General features: G+C 40.9%; 2 protein-coding genes across 3 annotated transcripts in view; both read right to left on the bottom strand.

Annotated features, from left to right (window-relative positions):
• The window catches only part of PIP5K1B (phosphatidylinositol-4-phosphate 5-kinase type 1 beta), a 337,996-nt gene that overhangs the window by 258,886 nt on the left and 63,085 nt on the right, over positions 1 to 16,025 (bottom strand). The gene's annotated exons all lie outside the window — the stretch shown is intronic.
• On the bottom strand, positions 5,364 to 7,057 carry PABIR1 (PP2A Aalpha (PPP2R1A) and B55A (PPP2R2A) interacting phosphatase regulator 1). Its single transcript, XM_007466768.1, has one exon. It carries the CDS (start codon positions 6,956 to 6,958, stop codon positions 6,086 to 6,088), a length of 873 nt encoding a protein of 290 aa, XP_007466830.1. The 5' UTR covers positions 6,959 to 7,057; the 3' UTR covers positions 5,364 to 6,085.

Below are 16,025 nucleotides of genomic sequence, written 5' to 3'. Positions count from 1 at the left end.
GGGGGGGGGGGGCAGTCAAATGGTTCTTGCTTTTGTTTCCCCAGGAGTGAAAATCTAAGGACAACCAAGGATACTGTATAACTCAAGTATAACAAAGCATATATAACATATACATATAATATACATATTTTTTTAAAACAATAATTTAAAATTTGTAGTTTGGGGATTTCTTACTTCGAATAGCAAATCAGTTTTAAAATATGTAAACCATGGTATCCTTCTATACAACTTTAATTTTTTTAACCTATTAGTAAAGAAAACAATCCTCCTGATTGCTTCCTCTAATATGATAATAATGTCTAAAGCCATCATTTTAAGTAAACATATCGTTTGATTCAAAACAAGTGGCAACCCTAGCAAGCTGGAAAATAGGCTTTATCTCAAAAAACAAAACCAAAAAGTCTGTTCATAAGGAAAAGACAAAAAAGGCTTAAATTCAAATGGAAAAAAAAAATAGAAAGTAACAGAGACTTGAGAAAATGTATTTGGTGTTCTCATCTGTTAAATGGGAATAATCATTGCATTTACCTCACAGGGTTGTCATGAGGATTAAATAAACTCATTACAATCAAAGCATGGAAAATAGTGTCTAGGCCCTTATTGAATACTCAATAAATATTAGTGCTAATTATTATTATTACTATTGGCAATGGCTCATGTTATTAGACCATCTCTTGCTTTTCTACTAGGGAAAGCAAACAGTCTTAAAGGGATCACAATCTTGTGAAAATCCTGGCTGCCGAGCAATGATAGCCTGATTTCACAGAGGAAGTACACTCAAGAAATTGCTCAAGGTTCCCCCAATCCAGAAGTAAGAAGAGGTTATTACTGAGGGATCAGTGTTTCTGATTTGTGAAGGGAAGGCTATCATCTAAAAAAGAGATAAGGCTTGTTCTGCATTTTCCAGAGAGTTGGCCTTGAATTAAATGGTGTAAGTTCCAGAGGGAAATGTCTGCTCAGTATAAGAAATACTCCAACGTCAAAAAACTCTCATCTTATAAAAGGACAGGCTGCCTAGAAGGGTAGAGTATACTGTTACTGAGTATAAAAGTAGGAGTTTCATCAGTCACGGATAATAAAGAAGATTCCTTAGCAAGTCCACACTAGGTGACAATAATGACAACCACCACCACCACAAGGACAGTAATGCCAGTTGATACTAACTGCCCAGCACCGCTGTAAGGACTTTACCTAGAGTGACCCTTACCTCAGCCACCCAGCTCCACAGTCTGTGTTTTTAGCCACTACCTCCCAGTTCGGAATCCTGAGCAACGTACTTAATGTCTCTGTGCCTCCACGATAAGTGAGGACACATAAAATGCGGATAATATGGCACTAATCTCAGAGGATACTGATGAAGATTAAATGAAACAATACATTTGTTTAGCAGCTAGAAGAGTGCCTGACATGTAGCAAGTACTTTATATATACTTTTTAATATAAAGGTCATATCAACTTTTAAGAAAACCTTTTTACTTGCATGGCAAGGTAGGGAAGGCATAAAGAACTGTCTTGGCTACAGTGAGCAATCTGACTCCAAAAGAAAATTTTTTTTTAAATCAACTAAATGGAACTCAAGGCTTGCCGATTCAGGATTGAGTCTCTGAACACAATGAGACATGACAAATATGGGCAAAACTGCTAAAGTGAGAGTTCTGCAGTGAGATCAGATTCTCTGTATACTTTGTCATGGATGACTGTAACGTAAGACCTTGGGAAAAAACGGCCTATTCCATGACCCGCTGCTGACTTCTCTTAGCATCTCCAAGATCTTGGCCAATCACTCAACTCCACTTTCAGCAGAATACTTATTTGCTTCACACACTTGACTTTACCTAGTTCCCGCTTAACCAATTCCCAAACTTAGGTCAATACAATCTACTTCTTTTGCACCGGACATCCAATTGCAACCTGTCATCCAAGGTGGCCTAATAAAGCTCCTACTCACCCTTGTCACTCCTTTACAGATTCTCACAGAGGCAGCATTAAACCTTTACTTCATTCAAGCTTCCAAATCTACTCCTGCCCTACCCTCAAACATCCTACACTCCTTAAAAATTGGAAAATAGAAGCAATCAGATACAAATTCTTTTCACTTTTCATATACACCTTCCTCCAAACCCCTAACCTCCTGCAACACAAATCAGTTCAACATTTACTGCTATCTTTGCCTAGCCTTTTCACTCTCCTTCCTGTTGCAAAAGAAAAAAAAAATTATTCTAGACAACCTTTCCAAGACCAACTCTTTCTTCTATTCACTGATGCTACTCAGGAAATATCAGTTACATCATCTTCTTCGGTTTGTTGTTTTGGCAACTATTCCCCCCAATCTCCCACTTCTCTCTTGGATCTTCAGACTTTTTCTACTCATCTAAAAACATGCCAATAAGAAAACAATTCTCAGTCCTGTTTCCCTCATTAAGCCTGACCCTTTCCCCCTTATATGCTAAATATCTAAGAGTGGTCTCTTGCTATAGGTATGTAGCCGGCTGAACTGATAAATGTGAACCACTGGAAGGCAATCCCATACAGGTTATTCCTGATTACAATCAATCTTTTAAGTACGCTTAAAGGTTCCGACATCCAGCAGCTGCAGATTTGGTGACCATTAATTATATGTTCCATTTACACTGTGTTTTTGAGAAACATAATAAAGGAAAATATACAACAAAGGTTTGTTATATATGACAAACTGTACTTTAACTCAACGTTGATATGTGCTTTGGGGCTTCTAGCACAAAGTGTATCGATTAGCAATACTAATGCCTTAAAAAGGTTTTTTTGAGGCTAATTCTTACATGAGCTAAGCCTTTACATTCTATAGAGTAATGACTGAAGCCATGAGCAATAATATAATAATCTAAATTGTCTATATAAACTCTTAGAGGCTTATCTGATTTAAAACTTACCACCTATATAGAAAAATAAACTTATAGAAATAAAAGTTTCTCTATACCTTCAGGGAAAAGGATCTGGTAAAAGCCCATAAAACAGGAGAACAAGATGTACTGAACAAGAAGAAAGCAAGCCATTGAGGGTGGAGCACAGAAAGCAAGGGGAGGGAGAGGCAAGGGCCAGACTGCACAGGTCCTCCTAGGGCAGAATTAATACATTTCAGTACACCATAAGAACAACAGGAAGCAAATGAAAAGCTTTAAGCTGGGAGATGGAAGGATCAGATCTGCAATTTTAAAAGGATTACTCTAGTTGCTGTATGGAGGATGAACGGGTAGCCAACCAGAACGAGTGTGAAGGGACAAGTGGGAATTAGGAGGCCTAAGAGGGAAATGATGGTAGGCTGGATCCAGGTGGCAGTACAGATGAAAGAAGACAGATTCTGGAAGATAAAATCAATAAGATCTGGTGAATGATTAGATATGAGGGAAAGAAAAGAGAGATGTCAGTGAGATGCTGGTTTCCTGAATTTATATACACATATACATGGAATGCAGAGTAACATCTTGTATAACATATATATAACGAATTATTAACAGAAATTACCTATGGGTAGGAAAGATGAATTTTACATAGTAAAAGGCAGACTTTCTTTTTTTTTTTTTAACTATATAGATATCTTCATTGTTTAAATATTTTTATAAGCAGAAGGTATACATTATTTCATAGTTAAATTCAAATGCAATAAAAAGAAACAGCACTTTCCTGGGTAAAAAGGATAGGAATGGCATTTTAGGGAAAGGAACAATTTAATCAAAGGTACAAACACATGAAAGTACACGGCATATTTAGAGTATCAAGTGGTCTAGTGTTTACAGAGTAAGAAGGGAAGATGTGTAATTGGGACAGGATGAGCAGAGGATTAAACCTGTGTTAGAGTATAGCCAGCTCATGAAGGACCTTATCATATGTCAAGTTAAAGAAAGCATTCTCTAAACTGTAGAAAATGGAGAAGCATATAAAGTTTTTAAGCAGGAGGATGACAAACTCAAGTTTATATTTTAGAAAGATCACTTTAGAGGCAGTGTGAAGACTGGGCCAAAAGGGAGGTAAGAAAATAGGCTGCGAGATCAATTACGCCGGAACTTAAGCTAAATCAGGGGAACAGAGATAGAGAAGGGGAGACAGAAGATTCACTTCACAAGTAGACAGGACTTGGTGACTGAGCTGGATGTGACACACAGAGAAAAGGGAAAGTCAAAGATGCTTCCCATGGTTTTAAGAAATTAGATAGGATGACATCAGTTTAGGTAACCAAAGAACAAGTTAAATGGAGAGATAATAAATTTTGCTTTGAAGATGCTGAGGTTAAAGTACCTCTGGAAGCAGGTCAAAGTGCCCAACAGGAAAGTTGGACATATACGTTTGAATTTGAGGAACAAGGTCAGAACTGGAGCACATTAACCCTTTTACCCAGAATAGAGAATTTTAAGCCTGTGGACACGATCTTACCCTCGATGTAATGCACTGAATTCTTGAGGCAACTGCCAAAAGTTGACCAGTTCCATTTATTCTCATAGTTGTAAAAATTCCACATAATTGTTAAAGTCTCTGTAGGCAATAACTTAAAGTGAGCCGAACATTTTGTCTTGGTTTCTTGGTCTCTCTTTTATTTTTTTCCCCTTCCCCTTTTGTTTGCCATTCTTTCTATCTACCTACTTATCTAGTTAAGGAAGATACAGGAAATATAAGGAAGTATAATATAAAAAAATTTGTTATTAAATATTTTCATACTTTGTCTTAATTGTAAAAGGCAAAGAAAAGAACATTTCACAATTCTACCTTTAACAAAACCTAAGTTAAATAATGATTTACCTAGGTGACTCTCCCCTGATTTCCTCTGGCAAGTCACTGCCCCTTAATTAAACGACATCCCCCAGGCAGTCAACTCCAGCTGTAGCTTTAACCACAGAGGTCCCTGAAACAATTCCACAGTCCTGTGGTTGCTTACTGTGAGAAGTTTGAGTCACACTGTACCTCTGTCTAACTGATGATGCCCTAGTTTCTTGGGAGGTGGAGAGGAAGGACCTGTTGGCAAGGAAACAGCTGCTTCCTTCCTGAGCCAGGGAAAACCAAGAAGGTGACAGATGGGCAGAGCATAAAAGCAGCCAAAAGTTGCGCTGGTTCCTTGTTGGCAAGGATTTTCACTGAGGCACGATTGGGTATTTTAAAGCCTATTAATGACTGAGGGACTTTCATCTGCCTGGGTGCTCTGCTGAAGTTCAACAGGGCTTCCCACACATCTACAATGGAAAAACTTTTAAATTTGCAGTGGTACAAAGAACCTGGCCTCAGCCTATGTACAGTGGGCTAAGACTGCAAGGCACTGTCCCATTTCACTTCAGGATTATGCCCAAAAGAATGCACTTTCTGGTTAAAAAAAAAAGAAAAGAAAGAAAGAAATTCTGTATAGTAGTTATATTCGTACAACTTATTAGAATTACTATTAAAATTTCATTAGAAAACGTTTTTTAAATATGTTTACTTTTATATATTTAATTTTAAAAGATTTGTTGCAGACTTTTATATTCTGCTCTTTTATCACCATCCCCCATCCACTTCTGTACCCAGAAAATTAAATGTTCAAGGATTCCTGGGTAAAACAGACAACTACTGGATGGATAAAACTAACATTTTAAAAATACCTGTACATAGGTAAGTTATTGTTCTTCATCAAATAGAAATTAGCAATCACTGAAAATAACATTAAAAATTAGTGTGGGCATGAAGTATGGAATTTTAAAACATCAGTTTACTATGCTGATTAATTCAACATTTATATTTGCATCAGAACTTAATAATCGCATAAATAAATAGAGCTCTCAGTTATTTTAAAAAATCAAGGGATAACATATGTATTTAGACATATTAGCAGCGTAAAGATGTATGCTTCAACACACTTATTGGGAAAACGTCTGAAAATATTACTACACTGAATTCAAGGGCACCCGCAGGAATCTGACATAAAAGTTCTCTAGAATAACAACATTTCAGGAAATTCCAAAAAAGGAAAAGGGTAAAATAGGAAATAGCCTCAAATTAATCGACAAAGTTCAGTGCTTGTTCCAACTTCATTTTTCTCTCCATTGCAAAAACAAAACAAAACCGAGTCTCAGGCTGGGTGGGTGAATCACTTAGATGAAAGTTCATCTACTGGAATAAATGGAGAGGCCGCTTGGGCAGGTGACACAGGAGAGTCGGTGGTAGTGCTGACTTTCGCTGGTGAATTACAAGAAGACCCGGCACTGCTGCTGTTTCCATCAAGGGTATCGGAAGATACACACACACCAGGATCTGACAGCTGTGCAACGTCAGAAGAAAGCATGTTGGTGATGCCCTGGAAAAATCTCTTTGGCTGGTATTCAGTTTCCATTTCACATTTTCTTTTCAATGGTCCAAGAACACTTGGTCTAATGCAATTAATTGGACTCTGGCTTCTCCGGGTAGTAAACCGGGTCGTTGGGCTGGGAATAGGGCTTGGAGGCAATCCATTGCTACTCACAAAACTTTGCAAAGATGGTGAAAAACACTGCTTCCCAATTCCCCGGGTGGGTGACGGTGCTGGCGACACCGGAATGAAATCGATGCGTTTCGGGGAGGCGGATTTCTCCACGTCGTTGTCACTCAGGCTGAAACTTTCCTCCCAGGAGTGGCTTATCTGCATTGCGTTCTGCACCTCGCGCTCGTGGACCGTCTCTCGATTGATCAAGTCCATACCCTCCTCCTGTTTGATCTGGTGCAAGCGGCTGCTGTGCATGCGGACGGGGGAGGCCGGTAGTAGCAGGCCGTGGCGGCTCGGGAACGTTGTGCTGTTTCGCCTGGCGCTCGGCGCCTCGGCCTGGAACACCGGCGAAGTGTCACTGAGGCCGTGGATCAGGGGGGCGCTGTTAGACCTCCTGAGGCCCCCGCCGCCACCGCCGCTGCCGCTGCCGCCGCCCTCCGCCGGGCTCCCAACCGTGCCTGGAGGCAGCTCCAGGTCCAGCTCCATCTTCTCCTGAGCCATGTCGCGGGCAGGGAGGCGGGGGCGGTGCTCAAAGACCTAGGATTCCCATTCCCCACAGTCCAGGGCCGCTGCCGCCGCCACCGCCACCGCGAATCTGTCAGCGGGTTCGTCCCTCTGCGCATGCGTGCCCCTTGGCGCAGGCGCCCTACAATGTCTCTCTTCGCGGCGCCCGCTTAACGCAGAATAGCTGCGTCGCAGCCCTAGGGGGAGGGGGGAGGAGTGGTTGGGCCGCCAGTCAGTACGTTCCTTCCGCTGATAGCTGTGAGCGCAGACCTCCTTTAACGCATATTAATAAGGTTACCACCATATTCAGGAGTATATATTTATAAAATTAGAGCTCTGAAAGAGAGGCCCTTGGCGATGTGGGGCTGTGTGATTACGAGTGGAGTTCGTCCTAACCAGAGAGGCCTTCCCTGAGGAAGGGACCATCTCCTGAGATCCCAAGAAGCAGGCCAAAAGGATGGGGTGTAGAACTGCCTGGGAAGCGGGAAGCAAGGGCTGCCAGCTGGGTGGCTGGCGGGAACCAGGAAGGGAGGGAGGGAGTATGGCCTGGAGTGGAGAGTAAGCTGGCGGGACGTGAGGTGGTGGACCTTTATCCTGAGAACAGTGAAAACTCGGAAGGTTTTCCAGCCATGGGTATAATGGCGACTGAAAAGGCCCATGGCTGCAGTCCGGGGAATAACGTTATTGGGAGATTAGAACCTACAGAAAAAGACCAGAGAGGAGGCAGTCCTCGGGGCCAGAGATGATGGTAATTTGCAGTAAGGTGGTACTGTAGGAGAGGAGTTGGAGAGAATGGGAAAATCAGGGAACTCGGTCAAAGAGGGAAAAAAACCAACCTGTATTACTATTGTTTTATTTAGAATCATATTTCCAGCACAGGCATGTGTGTTCAATCATGTTCATTTAGGATGAGGAGTTTAATGAGGGGAAAACCAGTAGGTCCTCGAACTTTAAAAATAAAAACACAATACTTGGCTCATGTAAGTAGCATAAACTTTCATATCATTAAAAATTTATTTATTCTTTAGTGTCTTCAGTCAGATTTTTTCGCACATAACCAACTGTGTGCCAGGCAATGTGGTAGGAATTAGGCCCTAATATGGAGACATTTAATTTCTATCTGGGGGGGGGGAAGAGATAAATATATGGGCTATTTTTCAGATAGTGGTAAGCCTTAGGAAAAAATAAAATAGGGTGGTGTGATAGAGCACTACTGGTAGAAGGGAGGGGGCAATTAGATAGAGCTGGGATCTAAATGACAAGAAGCAAGTCCTGCGGACATCTGGGGGATGAATATTCCAACCATAGAGACTAGCAGGTGCAAAGGCCCAAGGCAAATGGAAGTGTGGTAAGCTGGCAAGAAAAGAAAAGGGCCATGCCGCTGAAGCATAAGGGGGGGGAGTGGTATGAGGGGGTAAAAGAGTTTGGCTTTTATTCTAAGTATGATGAAAAGGCACTGGGGAATTTTAAGCAGGAGAGTGATATTATCTGGTTTATGTTTTAGATATCACTTTGGCTCTGTGGAAAACAGGCTGAAAGAGGGCAGGAGTGGAGACAAAGATGGATTAGGAACCATGGCAACAGTACAGACAAGAGATTACTGGACTAGGGTTGTTATCAGTGGCGATGGGGTAGAAGTAGGTGGATTCAGGATATGTTTTGGAAGTAGAACCTATAGGATGTGCAGATGGATTAGATTTAGATGGTGAAAGAAATAGACAATTCAAAGGCAACTCACAGGTGTTTTACTTAAACTGGGTAGATGGCAGTATCATTTACTGAGATAGCGAAAGAGTGTAGTTAGAGGAGTAGAAATTAAGAGTTCTGTTTTGGTTGATTTGAGTTGGAAGTGTCTATTAGATAACCATGTGCCTAGGTGAACTGAAAGAGAGCTTAGTGATTTTTGTTTGGCCTACTTTTTGCAGTTGAAGAAAGTAAGATCCAGAGAGGCCGGCACAGTCAGCATCCCATAGCTTGTTTAGTAGTGGGAACCAGTACTAGAATCCAGTATGAGAATCCTACTCCATGCCCTTTCCACTGTCTCTCAAACAGCTTTTAATTTGAAGTCCCCATGGAATACAGATCCTGGTAATGAAATAATGTTGATTATTCATACCTCTAATTATAGAAACTGATTTAAATTTTCCAAGTGCCAGACGCTATTCAAGGTGCATCATATGTAGAATCTCATTTAATCCTCACACTAACCCTAGGAAGTAAGTAGCATTGTTCCAGTTTGCAAGGGAAACTGAGAGGCAGTGATTCAGTAATGTGCCCAGGATGACAGGAAGCAGTGGGACCTCGCCCTTCTGGCTCCAGAGCATGGGCACGATGGTGCCTCCTCCACGTGCAGTAACATTTCAGCCTAGGAGAAACCACTTCCAGATTGTTTACACCTTTGTGAGTGCAATGGTATTTGAGACAGAATTTGAAGGACAGGTAGGATTTTAATAGATGATATTTTATATAGAATTGGAAGCATGAGTATAAAATAGCAAATTTGCTAATACATAAACTACATGGAGAAGAATAGGTAATGGGAAAAAGTTGGAAATTAAAGCTGAAGTCAGAGAATTGGAGCTCTGAATGCCAAACAAAAGTGCCTGTATTTAACGTGTGGGGCAACAGGAAGCCGTTGACAAGAGGAATGACACAATGAGAGCTATGCTTTAGGGCCTGCCAGGTGGATGGATCTTAGATAGAGGGAAGTAGAAGAATGGAAGGTGGAAAGAACCAACATTTTCTAAGTGCCCAATGCTGCCAGGCCCTTTAAACACTATAGTTCCACTTAATTCTCAGTGTAATCCTATAAAGCAGATACTGTTATGCTTATCTTATAAAGGGACAAGTGAGGTTCAAAAATTGCAAAAGCCCCTATAGCTACATTGAAGAACAAAGATCTGAACCAATATGAATCAAGACCTCACTTCAAAACCTATATTCTTTTTGCTGCTTTCCCCATGAAACAACGGACAAAGGATTAATCTCCAAAATATACAAACAGCTCATGGAGCTCAATATCAAAAAAACAAACAATTCAATTAAAAAATGGGCAGAAGACCTAAATGGACATTTCACCAAAGAAGACATACAGATGGCCAAGAGGCACATGACAAGATGCTCAACATCACTAATTATTAGAGAAATGCAAATCAAAACTACAATGAGGTATCACCTCACACCAGTCAGAATGCCCATTATCAAAAAATCTAGAGACTATAAATGCTGGAACGGGTGTGGTGAAAAAGGAACCCTCCTGCACTGTTGGTGGGAATGTAAACTGATACAGCCACGATGGAGAACAGTATGGAGGTTCCTTCAAAAACTAAAAATAGGGCTTCCCTGGTGGCGCAGTGGTTGAGAGTCCGCCTGCCGATGCAGGGGACACGGGTTTGTTCCCCGGTCCGGGAGGATCCCACATGCTGCGGAGCGGCTGGGCCCGTGAGCCATGGCCAATGAACCTGCACGTCCGGAGCCTGTGCACCGCAACGGGAGAGGCCCCCCCCGCAAAAAAAAAACTAAAAATAGAACTACCATAAGACCCAGGAATTCCACTACTGGGCATATACCCTGAGAAAACCATAATTCAAAAAGAGTCACATACCACAATGTTCACTGCAGCACTATTTACAATTGCCAGGACATGGAACCAACCTAAATGTCCACTGACAGTTGAATGGATAAAGAAGATGTGGCGCATATATACAATGGAATATTACTCAGCCATAAAAAGAAACAAAATTGAGTTATTTGTAGTGAGGTGGATGGACCTAGAGTCTGTCATACAGAGTGAAGTAAGTCAGAAAGAGAAAAACAAATACCGTGTACTAACACATATATATGGAATCTAAAAAATAAAAGAAAAAATGGTACTGATGAACCTAGGGGCAGGAATAAAGACGTAGACATAGAGGATGGACTTGAGGACACGGGGGTGGGGGGTGGGGAAGAGGAAGCTGGGGCAAAGTGAGAGAGTGGCATCAACATATATACACACTACCGAATATAAAATAGCTAGCTAGTGGGAAGCAGCAGCATAGCACAGGGAGATGAGCTCGGTGCTTTGTGATGACCTAGAGAGGTGGGATAGGGAGGGTGGGAGGGAGGCTTAGGGGGGAGGGGATGTGGGGATGTTTGTGTGCATGGGGCTGATTCACTTTGTTGTACGACAGAGACTAACACCGTATTGGAAGCAATTATACTCCAATAAAGATCTATTAAAAAAAAAAAAAGATGGAGAATTTGATGGCTAACTCTGAGATGAAAAGAGGGTCTAAACTAAAGTTGGGAATGGCAGAAAAAGGAGATAGATGTGGAGACCGGAAGGTAACAACCCAGAACCTGACTGCTGCCTGGCTGTATGGAGGATGAACAGAGAGGAGTCACAAACAACTGAAGTTCAAGCATGAGCAGCTGAAAGAATGGTACAACAGTACTGAATAAAAACAGAAGAGAGAGGAAGAGCTTCCGGAAGAAAATCAATATTAGATGAATAGGAAAAAAGTATTAACTATAGAGCTTATTTTATAATATCCATAGCATATTGCTAATTTGCATATTACTAAATTATTTCTATCAATAGTAGGTCTCAAATGTGCCAACATTGTTCATCCATGTCTGGATAAACACAGTAATTATCTTTACTAATAAAGCACAGAGATGGTGATAACTACAAAATCAAACATACACCTATTAGAGATCTTCACTCGTTTCCCTGTTTCTACCCTTGTCTCTACAGTCAATTCTCCACCCTATGTTCAAGGTCATCATTAAAAATAAGACTTGAAGAGTCACTTCCCTATTCAAAACTCTTTGGTGGATTCCCACTCAGAGGGAAAAAGCCGACCGAGGTCATTTCAATGACCTATAGAGCTCTATCTGGGTCCCTGCCATCCCTCTGCCTACCCACGCAGTCACTGCCTTCCTCCAGCTGCAGAGGCCTCCTTGCTATGCTTCGGCATGCTCCCCCGCCACCTAGCTTACTCTTCCTCCAGTGGACATCAAATTGTTCCATCCCTTCAGCTCTCTGCGCGAATGACCTTTCCTTGTAAAAAGCAACAACAGTTCCCAACACCAAGTCTACACTCCCATCCCCCTCACTCTGTTTTCATTTTCCTCCAGAGCACCACATGACAATATGTATACATTGTTTTCTTGCCTCATCCTCAAGAAGGCAAACTCCACGAGGGCAAGGCCTTTGCTCTGTTCCTTAGTATCTAGAACAGTATCTAGAACAGGGCCTGGCACATAGCACTCAGTAAGCAGTTGTTGAGTCATTGTGCAAGTGAATGATGAATGAATGAATGGACTAATGTAGCTCTGTCCAAAAGGGAAGAGAACTCTGGTATTTGAAAGTCCAGAAAAGCCTAATAGGCTTTTTTAGACTGATTCTAAGTGCTCCTCACTTTGACAATTCCTTTTCTCATATCAAGAATATCATTATTAGTTACAGTGCCCTCCAGCCCATGCAGGTAGGCTACCCAAACAAACCATTATGTGAACCGAGACGTTTAAGTCCTAAGTTTCCATTCTTTTTAAACCATCTGCTTATACACACTTGACAGAGTTAAAATGCTCAGTGCTGAGGATTCTAAGCAGTATTTAATATATTGAGACACTGCTTCATCTCAAAGGAATAAAAGATAAATGAAAGAAAAGAGCAGCCATAAAAGGCAATTCAGCCTGTTGCAAAAATAATACCAGAGGCAGGCTCTAGATCTTCCCTAAGTCAATTCACCCTTCTGGTTTCACACCGGGTATGAATTAAATACCACACTTAGGAGTAAGTCATAAAATCAAGCATCTACTCATTAAACTTTATTGTGATTAATATTTTATTTTTTCAAACTAACAGGTAGTTTCCTTTTAATTCCTAGGAGCAATTTTTTTTAACTCAACATTTTATTTTTGAGATTCAACATAATGTTGCTGTATAGTACTCTACCCTTTAAAAGTACCACAATTTATTTATCCATTCAAATACTAGTGGAAGTTTGCACAGTTTACAGTTTGGGGCTACAGCAAATAGGAGTTCTATAAACATCTAGGAGCAATTTTTGACTATTAAACCCCCAAGCATATAAAAAGGCAAATATCCACCTCTGAATCCATATTGAATGAATGTGAAATACAAAACTATGTGTACATGTATAATCTGAGATGAGCTGGAAAATGTCTCCATATCCCACATTAATATCACCTATCTAGAATAAAAATATTGCAGAAGAGAAGTGTACTTTCAAAGCATAGGAGCTCGGGAGTGTTAACTGGTACAACAACTTAGGGAAAATGTTTGGCAGTACATCATACTACCTACTAAAAGAAAATATATGCATGTTCTATGATTAAGAAATTCCACTTTGGGGTATATATCCAAGAGAAATGAGTACTTATGTCTACTGAAAGCCATGTACAAGAATGTTCCTTGCATTATTATTCATAATAGCCCCAAACTGGAAACAACCCAAATGTCCATGAACAGAACAGTCAAAAGGGTGAACACATTATACAATGGAATTCTTTACTCAACAAGATGGATGAGTTACAGTACAATGTTGAATGAAAGAAATCAAACACATAAGAGTGCATACTCTTTGACTGCCTTTTTATGAGGTTCAAGAACAGCCAAAAGCAATCGATGGAGGTAGCAGCCAAAATAGTGGTTACCCTTGGGACTACTAACTGGGAGGGACACAAGGAAATGTTCCATATCCTGTTCTGGGTGCTGTTGACACAGGCATCAACATATGTAAAAAATTATTGAATAAGTACTTAAAATGTATACACTTTATTGCATATCAAGTTAGTCCTCAAAATGTTATCGATACAGAGAAAAACAGAACGGGAACTTGGAATGTAAATGCAGGACAAAACAGAGTAAGAATGTACTTTAGTCGGGATGAAGATATTTTGTTCAAACGCTAACCACGAGTCTAACTCTAAACTGGAACACTAAGCTTCCAAATCTCTCTGACACACAACATTATCAGTGGAAGAATAGCTAGTTGGCCTTGACAGGACAAAGAAAGCAGACAGAAACACACACATACGCCCTTCAAGCTGCCCTTCACTGGGGCCCTAAACACCAATAGACTCCAGGAGCCTCACACAAACACTGGACACTTGTCTGAGGCCAGTTACAGATCACCAACAGAACGATACATTCTCCTTGGCCCTGTTCCCAAAGAGCCCTCAAAGTTACTTATTTCTCTGAAGGCATGAAAGAGGAAATGAAGCCCATTTCATAGCCTTTGACTTTCTCAACTGCAATCCGTGTATTCTGTTCAGTCAGTTCTGCAGTATCCCCCTAAGCATAATTCATGAAGTGAAACAGAGTTAAAGCAACGCCAGAGGAACTCAGTGGGGGCTGTTATTACATATGGAAGGAATGAGAATTGTGTTTGAGGACGTGACTTTGGCTGCAGGGAACTTATTTTCTTATCATAATGAAAGAAAAATAGTAGAAGATCTCAGAAACTGTTATCAACCATTTACCGTACACTTACCGAGAGCTAGTAAGTACAGAGACTCTTCCTAGCATCTACCCTCGAGGTTGCTTAATCTAATCCTTAAAACTTTAAAGCAGCAGCAAGGATTAGAAGATCAAAGCACAAAGCTTGCTAAGGGGCTTTTGACCCGCTCACCTTTCATTTTCAATAACTGCTAAAAGCCATCACGCCACTTGCATGGAGCTACAATCTTTATAGGGAAGAAGTAAAAAGGCAGAAAGGGGGCCCTCAAAGGCCTGATAGAGGAGCCTTAAACAGCCTAGGTCCTCACCAAAGTTCAAGCAAACAAATATATGTGAACTGTAGTTATTTTGTTCAATTTTTTTCAAGGGAGAATATCAGGGAAGATATTAAAAATAGCCATCCAGCCCCCACTCTCTACTTTAAGTCCTTCGAATAAAGTAGAACAATGAGTTGGTATCATTTTTTGATCCTTGCCAATTTTATACATTTTAGGCAGTACCCATTTTTTAGTGCCTTCTCTTTGGCATTCAACTTCTCCGAGGCCATAAACCAAGGTTATGATTGTTGTCCTTTACTGTTTTCACGTTTCTCTCTACCCGTCTGCTATCTTTCCCTTAAAAGATTAACCCATCTGGCAAGCAAGAAAAAAGAACTGATGTCTTTACGGATAATGTATAAAGTTAACTTTGAAACATGCAAAAGCTGCAAATCTAGTTGGATTATATACTTGGGCCTTCCAGTTGGGTGTCTGGGAAACTTCTAAAAGGGCTCAACATATTAGTGCCAGTAGAACTACAGCAAAAAAAAAAAAAGGTACCAAACCTGGAGTCAGACAATCATACTTCCACCACAGTGACCTTGGACAAGTCTGTCAACTTCTCTGGGCTTGCTTTTCTCATTTATGAAGTGGAGACACAACCTCTTTGTTGTAAAGATCAAACGAGCTATGTCCGTAACAGGCCTTGCAAATGGTAAAGGCCCTATACAAACAGGCTTCTCTCAAGGAAAATATTTAGTGCTATGATCGCAAAACGACCCTGCCTACTCTTCCCCTATTCTCATCAAAAAGCTTCCTTTGTTTTCTTGCTTTTAGTTTGATTCTGTGAAATAAAATGCTCTCCCCGCCTTCTGCCCTAAGACCATTAGTAATTTTTAGAGACACACAGTTTCTGTGGTCTAAGAAGTATGAACTGAAAAGTGCATCTGCAATTAGGTGGACAATTTCTAAGAAGGAGAAATAAGAAAAACCACATTTCTAAGAATTTCACTCTCGGAGTCTGCCTGAGAAGAGATGGACCCCACAGGGTGGAGAGGCCATCAGGAACTAAAAATGTGGCTAGACCAGTGAATCCTATTCCCCGCAGCAAGTCATTTGTCTGTCCCCAACAGCAGCGGCTACCCTCCCTGATTGCGCTGAACTTTTCAACTGGGACTAATCCCAGAGGCTTATTCTCATTTATTCATTTTAAACGCTGTTTTGAATTCTGCTGTCGTGCTACTGTCTTTCCTGGCATATAATGAACTGCACAGACGCACATTTGGCTAAGCCTGATAAAAAAGATGAACCCAGCCCCTGTCAGACAAAATCGGAA

This window comes from Lipotes vexillifer, unplaced genomic scaffold, assembly GCF_000442215.2.
Source record: "Lipotes vexillifer unplaced genomic scaffold, Lipotes_vexillifer_v1.1 scaffold948, whole genome shotgun sequence".
NCBI lineage: Eukaryota > Metazoa > Chordata > Mammalia > Artiodactyla > Lipotidae > Lipotes > Lipotes vexillifer.
This window is presented reverse-complemented; position numbering and strand designations above follow the sequence as displayed.

Excerpts from the sequence above, each read along its gene's own strand:
- PABIR1 (XM_007466768.1), bottom strand. The coding sequence starts at position 6,958 with ATGGCTCAGGAGAAGATGGAGCTGGACCTGGAGCTGCCTCCAGGCACG.